General features: G+C 47.1%; 1 protein-coding gene across 1 annotated transcript; it reads right to left on the bottom strand.

Annotated features, from left to right (window-relative positions):
• Positions 1 to 3,516: 3,516 nt before the first annotated feature.
• LOC125553361 (histidine-containing phosphotransfer protein 2-like) lies at positions 3,517 to 6,201 on the bottom strand. The gene is made up of 6 exons (XM_048717154.1): positions 5,998 to 6,201; positions 5,788 to 5,903; positions 5,633 to 5,701; positions 4,456 to 4,527; positions 3,984 to 4,056; positions 3,517 to 3,575 (listed from the first exon to the last, which is right to left on the bottom strand). The coding sequence occupies exons 1-6, from the start codon at positions 6,055 to 6,057 to the stop codon at positions 3,537 to 3,539; spliced, it is 429 nt and encodes a 142-aa protein (XP_048573111.1). The 5' UTR covers positions 6,058 to 6,201; the 3' UTR covers positions 3,517 to 3,536.
• Between the last annotated feature and the right edge of the window lie 11,720 nt (positions 6,202 to 17,921).

The following is a 17,921-nucleotide window of genomic DNA, read 5'->3' as shown; positions in this document are numbered from 1 at the left end:
TGGTCGATTCAATATGATCATTCTTCTAACCTCATACTCTGAATGTTGTTTTCGGACTATCGTTACACTTAGCGATCTCCTAAGATCTGGAAAACATGATCACCAACAACACTTGAGCCAGTCTAAGAGGCAAGATTAGGAATCTATTCTTTACCGTTTATCATTCCACACGTGCATATGTGTTTTCCACTGAGTCGCCTATTCCAGGATCATAGCAGTTATAGCGTGAAATATAAACTCTTAATTATGAAAATGAAATTATAATAATACAATATTATTGTCTCTAGGGCATATTCCCAATAGTGTTATGTTGTTGCTGCCGATACAAAGTCCACCAATATCGCGTCATGATATGAAGTCACGACTGTCAAGTGAGTTTAATCAGCAAGTGAAACCTTTGCTGCCAGTCCACAGAAACCAGCACTCGGTCTAGGCGCACCATTGTGAAAGTACCACATGTAACCTTCATCTCAAAGGCCGGGCCTGAGTAACCCAAATCTAGTAGCATGCAGACATCAACCTTATCTTGAAAAGCTTGGATCTGCACACTGCTACGTTGTCCAACTCCTTTGTGCTCATCCAGATGTAGAACTTCATTGAAATCACCCAGGCGAAGCCATGAGAGATTGCTGGAAGTACTAATGTTTTTAATAGTATCCCATGTTTGGTGCCTCAAGTGGGTATGAGCTTCACCGTACACTATTGTAACTCTCCAAGGAACAAGGCTTGGTTCAAGAACGGAGCACTCAACATGATACACAGAGTAACCTAGAATATCTATTTTTATTTCATTATTCCAGAAAATGCCAATACCGCCACTGCTTCCCTGGCTATCAATCGCATATCCATTATCATACCCTAATGTTCCTGCTAAAGATTCTACCCTCGAGACTCTTGTTGGGTTTCTACTATGTAGAGGATGGCGGGGGGAAATTTCCTTGTGAAATCACAAAGCTCACTGACTGTCGTGGCTCTGCCCGCACCGCAACAATTCCAGCAGAAGACACACATTGGACATGGCATCACTCCTCTAGTGAGCCTAACAATTTTTCCATTGGGTTTTTTGTGTTGCCAGCGTTCTTATGCAACGCGTTCTTATCTGCTGCAATCACTTGTCCTTGACATGTTTTGTTCCTGCCAAGACGAGGGGCTCGATGGGATTTGAGGGGAAGGTAGCGCCGGTGTTTTGCCTTGGGCCGACATAGCTGTTATGGCTAACTCAGCTGCCACTGGATCAACTGTCGCTGCGAGCTCTGAAGCTTGGTTTTTGTTCAGTTCGGCCTTGTGCACATAGGCATCAGGGTGCTCATACTATGATTCCCCGCTAGCTTCCTCCTAGGTGTGCCCTGGTCCATGACCGGTCCTGCCACAATGGCCACGGCCTCGCCCTCTCCCTCCTCCAAGTCCTCTTCCCGCTCCCTTTAACCAGCTAGCTCGCAAATTTTTGAAAACTAGGGCTAACGGTGGATGCACTCCATCCCGACATTCCTTGTACATGTGGCGCAAATAACAACAAACCACGAATGACTCTAGTAGCCGCTCATATGCGACTGTGAAGACCATATGTTCATACACATTTAACATTTTTCAAATGCTTGAGTTAGATTTTTTCAAATACTTGTTCAACATTTTTTTTCAGATACTTGTTCATCATCTTTTGAACATATGGTCAACATTTCTTCCATACTCCCGCCGTCCGGTGAAAGGTCTACATATAAAAAATTTAGGACAAATAAATGAGTGGAGTAAAAAATGCATTGGGAAGAGGAAAGTCACCATCTCTTTTTTTTAATTACCAAAACCCCAATGAGCTAAGTGTAGAATGTTATTGGTCTTGATTACTGTGTGATGACAGAGAAGCATTTTTTTCTACTTTCATGTGCATTGGGAGGATAGAAGTACACTCTTTTGTGGACAAAATTTAAAGCCAAACGTACACCCTTCACCGGACGGAGGGACTACACAGTTAACATTTTCCATATGCTTGTTTAACATTTATTAAATACATGTTCAACATTTTTTCAAATACTTGATTAAAATTTGTATACATATTATAAAAATTTATCATTTTTTTCATACATGGTCAATATTTTCCTATACACATTTAACATTTTCAAATGCATAACTATTTTTAGAAAAAACTTTATGTAGAGTATATTTTTGTCATATATATCTTTAGAGTATTTTGAGGCGTAAATGAAAGTAGAAATCGAAAAAGGAACAGCAGATCATTAATACCAGGAATATTCCGAAAACGACAACAATTTATCCTCATCATTGATATTAATCGGGACACCGGTAACTCCGTTACACTAAACGCAACTAAACTCGATTCTTCTAATTACGCCTATGGGGCAGTGCAACCGACAAATAAGAATCATTCGCCCGGTATAATAAACAGATCTGAATCGCACGACATTGACGCAGCGGACAAACAAACATAGAGTTAAAAATAAGCGGGTGGAAGAAAGAGAAAGGGTTTATGATGGTCATCACCTGGAGGTGCACCGCATGAGCTGCTGCGTCAGGGCTATCACCTCGTCAAAGTCCACTTCGGGCTCCTCCATGCGATTTCCAGAGCAGATAATTAATATGAGTTAGTACCGAGACAGAGAGCAGAGGGAGAGATGATAGAGGGCGTGGGGGCGGACATCAGGATGTCGATGCCGTCGATGATCTTGGAGGCGTCGTAGATGAAGAGGCGGGAGACCTCGATGGCGGTGCCCACGTCCCACAGCTCCTCGAATGTGTCCTCGTCCGCGACACCCTGGATCGACGTCGACCACGGCAAGGCAAACTCATAGGCCAAGTCAGTCCAAATTCCACAACCACACGACTAGAGGGGAGGGGAGGGGCCTCACCTCGGTGTACATGCCTGCGATATGGGCGTTAAGCTGGGCCCTATGGTATGATGTTCCAGCGATCATCGTTGGAGCTGAAATTGGCGACTTAATTAGCCTAAACTTTTCATACCAATGCAAATACAGCTAAGCCCAGAGATGCTCTTCACGCTGTCTCGTGAACCGACAGCTTTGTGATCCCGGGATGTGACCTCGCAGACCATCCCTTCTGTTTTGCCCACCTCCGGCTACTGCTCGTGGTGCCGTCATACTCTTATAAGAAGGCCACGCTGAAATTTCAGACCGAAAAGACCTGTTTAACATGCCCAAATATGGTGATTGGCTACACTCTGGTACAACAACCAACAACAAGACTTGCTTGTAGAGAAAAACAAACAGAACATACAACAAAACAAAGTCACTAGAGGACAAACCAGCCAGGTATAGGTTTTATAAACAGCCCATAGGAAGGGCGGCAACACATCCACGACACACTAGAATATGGACTTCACACTGACATCAACACACGACAACAGTTTCCGTTCACAGGGTTACGAGCCCAAAGTTCCGACACGAGAATATTCATCTAAGTTTTACGCGCACCCTTTGAAAACCGCTACATCTTCGGAGATACATGGAACGCATAATGCAAGGGATTGCATGGGGCCACACTCTTCCCCATTCACTTGCCGCTACTTAGGAGTTAGGACCGCATGCCGCGATCTGCTCTTCGAGCTGCATCAAAAGATGAATAATAGGTCAATGATTAAGATAAGTCTATGGCACATAATGATGCTCAAGTCACGTGGTTTCACTAATCAGCCTTGTTACAAGTTAGCTAGTTTCTTATTTGGGCATTTGGCGAAGCTTAATTTAAGCTGGGAAACAAAGAATTTCTACCACTTTTTTTAGCTACCATGTGCATCTACCAAGCATGATGACAAAATTACCACATAATCATTTAATGCCTAAATGAGACTTTTCGGTACCTCAAACTAAGTGATCCAAATCTAAATGTCAAAAGAATTAGATTAAGGATTAAAGATTGTTCCCTTTTCTCTATCTTAATATGACCAATCTATGAGTTATGAAACTAGTGGGAATTTGGTATCACAATCCAACATTAGGCACATAAGGTGCTACCTGCATCATGATCTCCAACTCATGTCGCACAATATAGAACTCGTTCCTAACAAGAGCCAATGACACGAGACACCTGAAATAATGCAAAAATACCACATCGTCAAATTCTGAAGAGGTTAACAGAACTGAGATGAAATGGTTCAAAAATTGTAACCCTATACTTCAAAAGAAAAAAATCTCTAGCCATATATGAATTTAGTTGTGCGATAAACAGAAGTCTAGAGCCAATAAATTACAAGAGAACCATCAAAATGTAGCATATTCAGATAATGAACCGAGTAATATCAACAACGTGATTGCAGATGAAGTGAAAAAGCAAATCACGTTACTTCTTAACAACGTTAGATTGGTATGAGCTGAAAATAACGACAGAAAAGACAACATGAGCTGGCAGGTTTACATGGAGACAGTAAAAAACAATGTTGTGAATAATTATTGTGTAACAATATTTAATAAGCTGTTGAGTTCTGACCCATGTTTGTATTGTATGGCATAGAAATTGCCGAAGTGCATGCAGGCGAGGTTCACTTGCTGTGCACCAACACTGAAACATGCAAAAAAAATTGCAGATCAGGAAATTAGGAACTTATCAGACTTATTTTAAACTGAGACGTCAACTCAATAATATTCCCAAGGAGCCATTTCCTATCATGATTGTCAACTCCATGAATCGTTTGATGAACCAGAAAAAAACACCATTGCCGTTATGTGCAATAGCAGATCAGTAGTACCAGAAATATTCGGAAAACGACAAAGTTTTTCTTGACGAACCATGAAATTGTCATGAATACTGACAATTCCGCTACACGAGACACAACTACAATCAGGTCTTCTAATTTTGGATATACGACACCCGAATCACGTCCATGACGTACACACCCTGCGCCTGACAAATCTGAATAGAAACAACACCGTTCCAATGGAGAAACGGAAAAAATGGTCATTGGTGTTATGTAGAATTGCAGATCATTAATACCAGCCATGCTTATAAAACAACAATTTTTTTCATGCTCGGACTAGAATAATGGCACTGCCCGAAGAACAGACACGATAGTAGAACAAACGTTTGCAAAACGACAAAAATTCCCCTCGCCAAGCTATACGATTTGATTGAAATTGGGAAGAATACCAAAAAAATTCGTTACACGATATATGACTAAACTCAGCTCTTCAACCTATGGCTATACGGCGCCTGTAGAACGACACGAACCTCAATTGTGCGGCCGTGTCGTGAGGTACGCACCCCGTGCCGACACATCCAAATAAAGAAAACCACCGATGCCGTGGACAAACTAGAAAAAACATAATTAGAGATACATAGAATAGCAGATCATTAATACCAGAAAAACCACCATTAGTAATACACAGAATACCAGATCATTAATACCAGGAATATTCCGAAAATGACAACAATTTATCCTCATCATTGATATTAATCGGGATACCGGAAACTCCGCTACACTAAACGCAACTAAACTTGATTCTTCTAATTACGCCTATGGGGCAGTGCAACCGACAAATAAGAATCATTCGCCCAGTATAATAAACAGATCTGAATCGCACGACATTAACGCAGCGGGCAAACAAACATATATAAAGTTAAAAATAAGCAGGTGGAAGAGAGAGAAAGGGTTTATGATGGTTATCACCTGGAGGTGCACCGCATGAGCTGCTGCGTCAGGGCTTCCACCTCGTCAAAGTCCACTTCGGGCTCCTCCCTGCGATTTCCAGAGCAGATAATTAAGATGAGTCAGTACCGAGACAGAGAGCAGAGGGAGAGATGATAGATGGCGTGAGGGCGGACATCAGGATGTCGATGTCGTCAATGATCTCGGAGGCGTCGTAGATGAAGAGGCGGGAGACCTCGATGGCGGTGCCCTCGTCCCGCAGCTCCTCGAGCGTGTCCTCATCCACGACACCCTGGATTGACGTCGGCCACGGCAAGGCAAACTCATAGGCCAAGTCAGGCCAAATTCCACAACCACACGACTTGAGGGGAGGGGAGGGGGCTCACCTCGGTGTACATGCCGGCGATATGAGCGTTGAGCTGCGCCCTCAGTGCTGCGGCTGCCATGGCAAGGCGAGGAGAGGTCCGGCGGTCCGGGGACTGAGCGGTGGAGACGGGGGGAATTCGGCTGGGATGCGGAGTGAACGAGGACGGGATCGAGGAGGAGCGGAGGTTGTATAGCTGGGCTCACGACTCACGAGGGTCTCTCACGTAGGCGTTTGGCAGCGAGTGCTCTACTAGCTGTACTGCGTCGTCGGCCGGGAGCCATTAGTTAGCTTGGAAACGGCCCGCGTGCGTATTGCGTTATGCATGCATGCATGGAGCCACCGGTTGTGTGTCCACGTGTTCAACTTTAATCTCTTTTCCTTTCAAAAAAAAACTTTAATCCCTCACAATGTTTATAGGGATGAATAGAAGACCACCCACTCTCCTCTGTCTCACTTAAGTGAATTGGTTTCGAGAACATTCCATCACTTTTTATGACTTTCACAGTTTCACTTTCAACGTACCCGATTCACCACCTACATGCCCTTTACGCCCAATCATTCCAAAGAGTACTTGCCCCCCACCCCTTGTCTTAGCGTTGCTGCGGGCACGGAATTAGCCGGGGCTTCTTCACTCATGATTGCGCACTCAACGTAAGAGCTTTACAAGGAGCATTGACCTTCTTCACTCACGCGATATTACTGGATCAGGCTTTCGCCCATTGTCCAAGATTCCCCTCTGCTATCCCCCATGGGAGTCTGGGTCATGTCTCAGTCCCAGTGTGGCTAATCATTCAAAAAGACCAGCTAAGCATCATTAGCTTGGCTAGCCTACCTAACCAACAAACTAATACTACGCAGGCTCATCGAACAGCGCTTTGAACTTTTTTCAGGATTCGGCCCAAACTATTCGGCAGATTCCCACGCATTACGCATCCGTTCGTCACTTTGTTCTCAACTACTCTGATTAATTCCAGCAAACGGAGGCCGTTAGGTCAAAGCCGTAGCGCACGCCCTGTAGTTTTGAAGCAAGGTGACACAACTTTAGCTATGGGGTGACCTAACCAAACATGGCGGTCAGCCCCTAGAGATAAAGCATGCTTCACGAGTTTATGAGCTTCAACATTCAAGCTCCTAAATTCATGGCTAATGATACAATTAGTACAAGGAGCCTTCCGATCTATGATCTCATGTATGATTGCTCTGTAGATAGCTGCGCTCTTTTGATGTATATCTGCAACGCCACCTTGAAATCTGAAGCCACCTGAATCTTCTTCTCGTAGAGATTATCAGCAAGCGCAAGTGCCACCCTGATTGCTGAAGATTCGACAGTAGCAAGATCTAATATATGTGGGAACACAATGGCTGACACACCCAGAAAATTACATGCTTGATCTCTGCATATAGCTCCCATTGCGCCTCGAGTGCCGCCTGGTCCAACCACCGAACCCACATTGACCTTCACCATATCATCCCGAGGAGCTATACATTGATTTGGCCTAATCACTGGTGCCCCTGGGACTGGACTTCGAGTGCTTTGGGTAGCTCTCTGCTCAGTTAATTAAGTAACTCTGCACAAAAGCCTGAAAAGTGAAAGGGCTTTTATATATCTCCTCATGTATAGCTTTGTGCCGAGCTCCCCATATCATCCGCAAAAGTGATCGTAAACATGATAAAATCCTTCTCATGTGATACACCTCAAGCATGGTGAACAGCCATTGTTTGGCGTCATCATTTACATTCAGACTCAACCGCTCGACAATTTGCTCGTATGATAGTGCCCACGTGCTCCTTGAAACCAAGCAATTCAGCAGGGCGTGCCTGCACGTATCCTTAGACCCGCACAAACAACAAGCACTCGTCGTCGACATGTTTCTATGATGAAGAAGGACACTGTGAGTATTGTGCTAATCTCCACATGAACACCTTGATTTTCGAGGCCATAAGTCTGTCCATCCTGGACAATCAGCCTCTGAGTTTGATCGGACGCCCTGCTCATACAGCCATGATTCTCTACTGATCTTGGTTCACTGTATCATCTTGTAAGCGGAATGCACAGTGAACATACCTACATATACGTATGATGTAACTTGTACCCCTTCATTATATATATGAGATAGGCCACCCCTAGAGGGTTGAGCCGGTTCCCCCAATTCTATTGTCTCACATGGTATCCGACTAGGTAAACACGCTTCCGCTCAACAAAACCCTAACCTAGCCGCCGCAGTCCCTGTTCTCTGCGCTGCGCCGCCGCCGTCCTTCAGATCGGGCCGCCGCCGCCACAGTCATGTCGGGCTCCTCCGCCTCCGGCTCCACCATGGCTAGCTTCTTGCCGGCCTCCCTCGCGGCTCTGCTGTCCCGACCCCTCGATGTCGCCGCGGTCTCCACCGCCTCGATCGAGACAAGGAGCTTCGGGTCGTTTTTCTCCTCGTCGCCAGGGCTTCCGATCGTGCCGTATTCTGCTGGGGCTACAGCGGACGCTCCCTCGTCCGCCTCCCTCAGCGACGCGGCTCCCGCCTCTCTCCGCGATGCTCCGCTCAGTGGGGGCCAGCCGCCGATCGCCCCGTCCTTCGCGCCGATCGCCGCGCCTCCATCGGCCATGATGGCCGGTTTCACTGCCTCGGCCTCGGCTCCTTCATCGCCTGTTCCCGCGACTGCGACGGTGGCTGCAACCGCGGCCTCTGCCTCTACGGCGTATCCGCCTCCGGCAGTCTACTCCGCGGGCTCTTTGCCGCCGCCGCCGTTTCACTTCGGGAACCTCATCACCATCAAGTTGTCGGCAGACAACTACATCTTCTGGCGTGCGCAGGTTCTTCCGCTTCTCGGGAGTCATTATCTCCTGGGCTACGTCGATGGTTCTCTCCCCTGTCCCCCTGCGCTGGTGGATAGCGTGCACGGCCCGGTCTACAATCCGGCACACCGTGTTTGGACAGGGCAGGACCAGGCGAACCTCTCCTCCATCCAGGGGTCGCTCACTCCGGCTGTTGCCGGACTTGTTGTCTTCGCCAAGACGTCTCATGAGGCATGGACCATCCTCGAGCGCTCGTTTGCGGCGCAGTCACAGGCTCGTGTCTCCGCGCTTCGTCGCCAGCTTGGTGAGTGTCAAAAGCTGGATTCCACGGCCACCGAGTTCTACAACAAGGTCAAGGGCCTTGCCGACACGTTGGCCTCCATCGGACAGCCCCTCACCGACTCCGAGTTTAACTCGTTCATTGTCAATGGTCTCGATGAGGAGTACGACGCCTTGGTCGAGATCATGAACGAGCGGGGCAACTCGAACCCCATGATGGCGCATGAGGTCTTTTCCCGCCTCCTTCTCACGGAATAGCGGGTCAAGTCGCGCCGCTCCAGGGGCAGTGGGGGCTCCCTCTCGGCCAACGCCGCCACCAAGGGTGGCCGCCCTTCTTCATCATCGAGGCCTCCTTCGGGGCTGCCATCGCCACCTGCCTCGCCCCCCCTGCTATCGCGACATTACCGGGGGCTGGTGGTAAGCGTGTGTGCCAACTATGTGGCGTTGAGGGGCACTGGTCCTCTAAGTGCCAAAAACACTTTCAGAAGAGCTTTCTGGGTCTTGGCAATGATGGCAAGGACACGCGCAATTTTGCGCGTCAGGTGGCCATGGCGGATCGCCCAGTGTCCACCAAGCAGCAAGGGCACACTCAGTCCTACTCTGTTGATCCCCACTGGTACATGGACTCTGGGGCCACGGAGCATCTGACGAGTGAGATGGGCAAGCTCCATACTCGCGAACCCTACCACGGCTCCGACAAAATCCACACTGCAAATGGAGTAGGTATGCATATATCTCATATTGGTCAAGCATCTCTTCTCACTAGGCATGCAAATAGGAGTCTTCAACTTCGTGATGTGCTTAGAGTTCCCTCTGTGACACGTAATCTTCTTTCTGTTCCTAAACTTACACGTGATAATAATGTGCTTTGTGAATTTCATCCTTTTGATCTTTTTATTAAGGATCGGGGCACGAGGGACATTCTTCTTAGCGGGCGGTTGTGCTAGGGACTCTATCGTCTGGAGCATCCTGCAGTCGCTCGTGTGTTCAGTGGAGTTCGGGTATCTTCGTCACAGTGGCATGCTCGTCTTGGTCACCCGGCCACACCTATCGTTTGTCATGTTTTGCGTCGTCATGAGCTTCCTAGTGTGTCTAGTAATAAAGATGTAGCAGTGTGTGATGCTTGTCAGCAGGGGAAGAGTCATCAACTTCCTTTTTCGGAGTCTAGTCGTGAGGTGAAACATCCTTTAGAACTTGTGTTTTCAGATGTGTGAGGTCCTGCTCAGACTTCTGTCAGTGGTCACAATTATTATATCAGTTTCGTTGATGCTTATAGTCGCTTTACCTGGCTTTATCTTATTAAACGCAAATCTGATGTGTTTGACATTGTTGTTCAGTTTCAAAAACATGTTGAACGTCTTCTCAAGCACAAAATTGTTCATGTTCAGTCCGATTGGGGGCGTGAATATCGCAACCTCAACTCCTTCTTTCAGTCGCTTGGGATAGCTCACCGTTTAGCATGTCCACATACACATCAACAGAATGGTTCTGTCGAACGTAAGCATCGTCACATCGTTGAAACTAGTCTTACTCTTTTGGCCCATGCATCGGTTCCGTTTCAGTTCTGGAGTGATGCTTTCATCACTGCATGTTTTCTCATAAACCGTACTCCCACTCGTGTCTTGAATATGAAGACTCCCATTGAGGTTCTCCTTAATGAACAACCTGATTATACCTTTTTTAAGGTCTTTGGGTGCGCTTGCTGGCCACATCTCCGCCCGTATAACAAGCGCAAGCTTGAGTTTCGCTCCAAAAAGTGTGTCTTTCTGGGCTATAGCTCTCTTCATAAAGGATACAAATGTCTTCATGTTCCCACAAATCGTGTCTATATATCTCGGGATGTCGTGTTTGATGAGCATGTTTTTCCCTTTGCCAAGCTTCCTGTGTCCACTGTTGAACCACCCTCCTTGCATTCATCCTCTGTTGCAGCTGACCAATTTGATGATGTTGCATACTCTCCTATATTGTTGCCTAACCATGGTGCAGGCACTGGACGTGGGGCTCGTTTGGAAATTTTAGAGGCGCCGTCGTCTCCTTCGTCGGCATCACCAGTGGCTCACGACGATCATGTTGCACCTTTGCATGGCCTCGGCTCCCGTGCCCATGCACGTCCGGTCGATATCCCAGCGACGCATGCTTCTACGCCCCTGGCCTCTGGGCCGGTCTTGCTGCTTCGGCCCGCCATAACTCCCCTTCCAGTGGAGTCTGGGCCAACATTGCCCGGGCTGGATCCCTCGCCATGCAGCCCGGCGCTGCATGGCTCTGGCTCGTCGACACGCCTGGCTCCTGAGCTGGCCTCGCCGCCCCTGGCTCCTGAGCCGGCCTCGCCGCTTCGCTCGGCCACGCCGGTCTCGTCGCCTTCTCGGCCTTCCTCGCCAGTTTCGCCTGGGCCGAGCTCACCGCCTTCCGGTGTGCTCTCACCGGTCCTCTCTGAGGCCTCTCCGTCGCCAGCCGAGTCGTCCTCTCCCTCGCCGCCTTCATCACCAGAGTCCTCTCCGGCTCCTGTGCCTACTGTGGTCCCTCAACGACCACATACACGGAGTCGCAGTGGTGTTTTCCAGCCCAAACAGCGACATGATGGGACTGTTGCTTGGTTGGCTGCCTGTATGGCTGCTGCTCGTGCGGATCCTTCCTCCGAGCCTCATATGTATCAGGCTGCTCTGAGTATACCTCATTGGCGAGAGGCTATGGAGCAGGAGTATCATGCTCTTCTCCGCAACAAGACATGGACTCTTGTTCCGCCACCACCCCGTGTGAATGTCATTGATTCCAAATGGGTTTTCAAAGTGAAGTAGCATTCAGATGGTTCTATTGAGCGCTACAAGGCGCGGCTGGTTGCGAGAGGTTTTCGGCAGCGTTATGGTCTTGATTATGAAGACACCTTCATTCCAGTGGTTAAACCTACTACTATCAGGCTTCTTCTTTCTCTTGCAGTTACTCGGGGTTGGTCTCTTCGTCAGTTGGATGTGCAGAATGCTTTTCTCCATGGTGTTCTGGAAGAGGAGGTATATATGCGGTAGCCTCCAGGGTTTTCTGATCCTGATCATCCTGATTATCTGTGTCGGCTCACTAAAGCACTCTATGGTCTGAAGCAAGCTCCTCGTGCTTGGCATGCTCGTCTTGCGACGGCCCTTCGTGCTCATGGATTTGCATCCTCAGCTGCTGACTCCTCGTTATTTCTTCTCCAGAAGCCTAAAGTCACCATGTATCTGCTTGTTTATGTGGATGATATTATCCTTGTCAGTTCCTCTCAGTCGGCTGCTGCTGCTCTTGTTCAGTCTCTTGGTGCTGATTTTGCGGTCAAAGATCTTGGGCAGCTTCACTACTTCCTTGGTGTCGAGGTTGCTTCTGTTTCCAGTGGTCTTGTTATGACACAAAAGAAGTACTCTTTGGATCTGTTGCAGCGGGCTGGGATGCTTAAGTGCAAACTGACTACTACTCCTATGTCTACTACTGACAGGATTACTGCTGTCGATGGTGATCTCCTGTCTTCTACTGATGCGACACAGTACAGGAGTATTGTTGGTGGGTTGCAGTACATGACGATCACACGTCCTGATATCTCTTTTGCTGTCAACAGAGTATGTCAGTATCTTCAGGCACCTCGTGACACTCATTGGTCTGCGGTGAAGCGCATCTTGCACTACATTCGTTTCACGTTGTCCTATGGTTTGCACATTCGACCGAATCCCTCTGGGGTCATCTCGGCGTATTCTGATGCGGATTGGGTTGGCAGTCCGGATGACAGGCGATCCATGGGGGGCTATGCTGTGTTCTTTGGTTCTACCTTGATCGCCTAGAGTGCTCGGAAACAGGCTACTGTTTCACGTAGCAGTACTGAAGCTGAGTATAAGGCTGTGGCTAATGCAACTGCAGAAGTTATCTGGATACAGTCTTTGCTTCAGGAGTTGGGAATATCTCAATCACAGCCTCCTATTCTTTGGTGTGATAACATCGGTGCTACATACCTATCTGCTAATCCGGTATTCCATGCCCGAACGAAACACATTGAAGTGGACTATCATTTTCTACGGGAACGGGTATCTCAGAAGCAACTACAGATCAAGTTCATCTCCTCCAAGGATCAACTTGCAGACATCTTCACCAAGCCATTATCTCTTCCACAGTTCGAGACTTGTAGGCGCAATCTTACTCTTCTAGATTCTTTAGGAAGTGGCTAAGATTGAGGGAGGGTGTTAGACTGTATAGTCTCTGTAGTTGTATACGTACATATACGTATGATGTAACTTGTACCCCTTCATTATATATATGAGATAGGCCACCCCTAGAGGGTTGAGCCGGTTCCCCCAATTCTAATGTCTCACAATACCCCATCTATCCTCACTCCAAATATAAAATCAGATATCTATCTCGTGCAAAGAGGGATCTTCAATATAGTCTCGGCATCAATGGGAATAAGTAACGATTAAATAAGTTGTTCATCCCGTGACGACATAGTGTGATCGGTGTGTTCAGCGACCCCTGTTGGCGGTTGCGGTATTTGTGAAGTTCTCGGCCTCTTTATATGTTCTCTAGTTATCTAGTTGTCGTTCCAAATATCAGGGGATTCTCTGTCTCCTAATCTCCTTATCGAACCATGAGTCATTATGTCTTTCCCATGCAAAATAGCCCGCCATATCTGTGATGAATGTGGTCCCAAGGTTGCATCGGAAATAGAGTTATTTGGATAGTAGACAACTTTTAAGATTAATGAACTCAGAGAACCGGGATGGTCTAGCAAGCGCCAGGCTTGCCTGGCAAGTAGGGTTAGATTAAACATCTCAAATAATTGGTCTCATCATAACATCCCATGAGACCCAGCATGGCTTCCTTCTGCCATGTTTACTTCCCTACCAAAATTGTTTGATTAAAGAGGTGACACTCGCACAACATCCTCGCGGGAAACAGAAGCAGGCCATGGAATATACCGGAATTGCCTATGCCACAGACTTTATGAAAACCTCTTTACCTGCAGTTGACAGGAGCTTTTCCATCGATCCTCTCAGCTTTTCCGAAACTCTGTCACGTAAGTATTTGAATGTCCTGTTCTTGGACTGCCCCACATCAGTTGGCATACACAATTTCCTGTCATTGAGCGACTCATTTTAGACGTTCAAGGTATTCTTGACTTCTTCCTTGAGATCCTGAGGGCATCCTCTCTATTGCAAAATATAAAGGACTTGTCGTGATTTATTCTTCGTCTGGATGCCAACCAATAATTCTCCAGTAGATTTCATACTTCAACTGCCCCATCATGACATGACTTAAAAAGCAACATGTTGTCATCTGCAAAAAAGTAGATGGTTCATAGCCGAAGTTGTTGGTGCCGCTTAAGCGTGATGAAGAAGAACTGGATTTCAGGAGGCATTAAAGGCCCTCTACTGCAATTAAGAAAAGATATGGGGACATTGGATCTCCCTGTCGGATACCTCTGTTGGGCTGTAATTGATCAAGTATCTCATGATTAAAAAGAACCGAGAAAGATATCGTCTGAACCATGCCCATAACTATTTGTACCCATGTAGGAGAAAATCACAATTTCAACATCGTGGCTTTAGAATAGTCCCACTCCAACCTATCATATGCCTTCCTCATATCGAGCTTCAAAGCATAGTAGCTACTAACTTTTTCCCTCGCTGCATTTCATGAAACGTAAGCACTGATATGCACTAATAATATTATCCGTGAACATTCTTCCAAGGACAAAAGTTGATTGCTCCTCAGATATGATATCAGGTAAAATTTGCTTCAATCTATTTGCAATAACACTAGTAGAAAAACCCCTATTCGTCCCAGTTGATAAGGGCCTTTTGTCCCGGTTTGTGAACCGGGACTAAAGGGTCGTTACTAATGCCCTAACCCTTTAGTCCCGGTTCTTACACGAACCGGGACAGATGGGCCTCCATGTGGCCGGTGCGCCGAGCCCAGGCAGGAGGGCCTTTGGTCCCGGTTGGTGGCACCAACCGGGACCAATAGGCATCCACGCGTCAGCATTTCAGGGGCTGGGGTTTTTGTTTTTTTTAAGGGGGGGTGGGGGTTTTGGGGGTTTAATTTAGGTGTTTCATATATTGTGTTAGCTAGCTAATTAATAGAGAGAAGTGTCATCTCTTATGTCCGTGCTTGGTCGACGCTATATATACGTATATATAGAGAGGACTAGACACGCTAGCTAGTAAGCAAATAAAGGAAACAGAAGATCGTCATGAACATATGCATACAGAGAGAAGTGATATCGACCACCTCTCCTTCTCCAAGAGATTGGTCGAACTACAAGTTCTCGTATATCTATCCGACACTATCGGCTACATATATATAATAATTATCTCTTACAATATAATCTCCTAATTATAAATGAACACAGGGTCCACATAGTATTCTCCGTCTTCAGCAATCACGTGGTCAAGGAAGAATGCCGCCAATTCCTCTTGAATTGCTCGCATACGATCTAGTGCTAGGAGTTCATCCCGCATCCGAAACATATAATTTGAACAAGGGGGTCAATACATATATATATGAATAAATGAAAATCAACACAAATGATGGTAATAAAATAAAATTGTGAATATTATTGCTTACGCACTTCATATTGTTCGTCAGAGTACCCTCGTTCACAGGTCGTGTGGCGGATGGACTCGCAAACGTAGTATCCACAGAAATCATTCTCTTGTTCCTGCCACAACCACTTTACAAGAAATAGAGGTCAATCAAACTGATAAGCAAGCATGCCAAATGGTATTGATGAAACTAGCGCTTGAATCACTAGGAGATGTGCGGAACATGTTACTATAGTACTTACTTTCGGGTGTCTAAATTGTAGCTTCTTCGGTAGTCCCAGAGCTTTTTTGGTGAATTTTCTCCAAACCCTGCCAGACAAAGAAAACAATTACTTGATATCAGGAAATGAACAAAGTTGCTGATATGGTGGATAATGATCAATTTAACTTACTTCTCGAGCATTTGAGTCATGTCCGCATAGTCCTGGGGATCTTTTCGTCTCGAGTCTAAGACGGTTACTAGTCCCTGCTCAAGCTTAATCTCTAGGAGAATGTAGTGGAACCTGCGCACGCATGCATAACTCATCAATTACATTACTATAAACTAGACTAATAAGGGAAATCGAATATGCACAAGACAGTAACACTCACTTGAAGTTGTAAGGAAAGAGTATTATATCTTTGTTTTCATTTATTACCAACGATCGTAGCAAGTTGGCCTCGGTATCTTCGGCACGATATTTAACCTCAGTTGCATCTATGAGATTTGTGTTAATGAACCCAATATCACCGATTTGTCTTTTCTTCAATTCGGCGATCTTCAGTCTACATAATATAGTGAGGATAATTATAAATACATGCAATGAAAGAGCTGACCTATATAGAGAGACTTAATGACAGAAGTAGTACTACTTACAGATAGTAGCAAGTGACCGTTACTTTATCGAGGGCCTTTTGATTGAAAAACTGGAAGAACTCCTCAAATGGAACATGCAATAGTTCAATTCCAACGAGGTCATGCTCCTCTCTAACTCTCAGCGTCAAAGTATTCCTCCTCCCAGACTCTCTGCAGGTTTTCATGTACTAATCATGGAATCTTTGCATCATCGTTGTTAGAGATCTTTCATCTTTGACGAGAGGCTTCCCGTACTCGTATTTGTGTTCCTCCACCTCCAAGAAATCATAATGTACATCGTCGGGCAGGTAATCTCCAAGAATGCTATAACCGGGCACCATCCTCGGATCATTAGTAGGCACCTTGAGCGGGGGGCACGATTGGTTCGCTTGTTCGCCGAGCTGGGCAATTTTTTCCCAGCTCATCGTTCTTTTAACCTTTGATCACTGACAGTACATCCCGACCGCTCCGCTTCGACAAATGACTTTGCAATAATGCGGTCATAGTTGCCTTTCGGCGGAGACTTTGCTGGTTTTTTCAGGGCAGCCATAGTGCGATTCGCTTTCACCGGATCTACCTTCTCCTCCGGAGGTGGATGTTTCTTTGCTTTCACCCCTTCAAAGAAGTTCGTCACTTTGGCTCGCGCGATCTTGGCGTTATCCTCCGGGGTCCTCTCTATGGTAACTTCTCTGGAGTCTTCAGAGAAGGACCGAATCTGTATTGCCTCCCGCCTTTGGTTGTACTGCTAGATGCCGGCAGAGCAGACGGAGCGGCTGCGGTTGTCTTCTTTCCTTGCTTACGAGGCGGAGGAGAAGGACTACGACGCGCCGGAGCAGCCAGAGCGGCGGCGGGTCTCTTCAGCCCTTGCTGACGAGGCGAAGGAGGAGGAGGCTGGCTGCTCGGGCGCGCCAGCACAGGTGGAGAAGGAGGCGGAGTGCCGCCACGCGACGGAGAAGGAGGCTGAGTGCCCTGATCACTCGCCGAAGGAGGAGGCGGAGGCGTCCAGTTCAGAAGCTTGATGAGCTCCTTCCGCCATAGGCATGGAGTCAATAAACAAGAACCCAGCCGAGTCTCCCCTTCACCGGTAGGGTAGTCAAGCTGGAGGTCCTCAAATCCCTCCGTTATTTCGTCCACCATCACCCTGGCATATCCTTCTGGAATCGGACTACAGTAAGAAGTTGCGCCGGGTTTAGTAGGTCGAACAGAGCCGACAGCCACCTTGACTTTGAAGTTCTGCCATTGCGTCATAAGGTGGCAATGTTGAGACTCCGTGATAGCATCCACGGGGTAGCTAGCAGGAGCCGTCAAGACATGCTCCGGCTGAAGCAGCTCGGTGGAAGCCACGCTGCTTCTCCGCTGACATGGCGGGGTAGCTTCGGGGGTAGTTTCGTCAGGTCACTTGCTGCGAGCTACTTCTCGTTCCTCTAGCGCTTGAACCCTTTCGTGCAGCATCTGAATTTGGGCATGCTCCACTTTTTTCCTCCTCT

Source organism: Triticum urartu, chromosome 4 (genome assembly GCF_003073215.2).
Source record: "Triticum urartu cultivar G1812 chromosome 4, Tu2.1, whole genome shotgun sequence".
Classification (NCBI taxonomy): Eukaryota; Viridiplantae; Streptophyta; class Magnoliopsida; order Poales; family Poaceae; genus Triticum; species Triticum urartu.
The sequence above is the reverse complement of the archived record's forward strand: the minus strand, read 5'-3'. Positions and strand labels throughout refer to the sequence as shown.

Excerpts from the sequence above, each read along its gene's own strand:
- LOC125553361 (XM_048717154.1), bottom strand. The coding sequence starts at position 6,057 with ATGGCAGCCGCAGCACTGAGGGCGCAGCTCAACGCTCATATCGCCGGC. Across the intron at positions 4,528-5,632 it reads CTCATGCGGTGCACCTCCAG|TGTTGGTGCACAGCAAGTGA; the intron begins GTGATAACCATC and ends TGCATGTTTCAG. Across the intron at positions 4,057-4,455 it reads GCCATACAATACAAACATGG|GTGTCTCGTGTCATTGGCTC; the intron begins GTCAGAACTCAA and ends GCATTATTTCAG.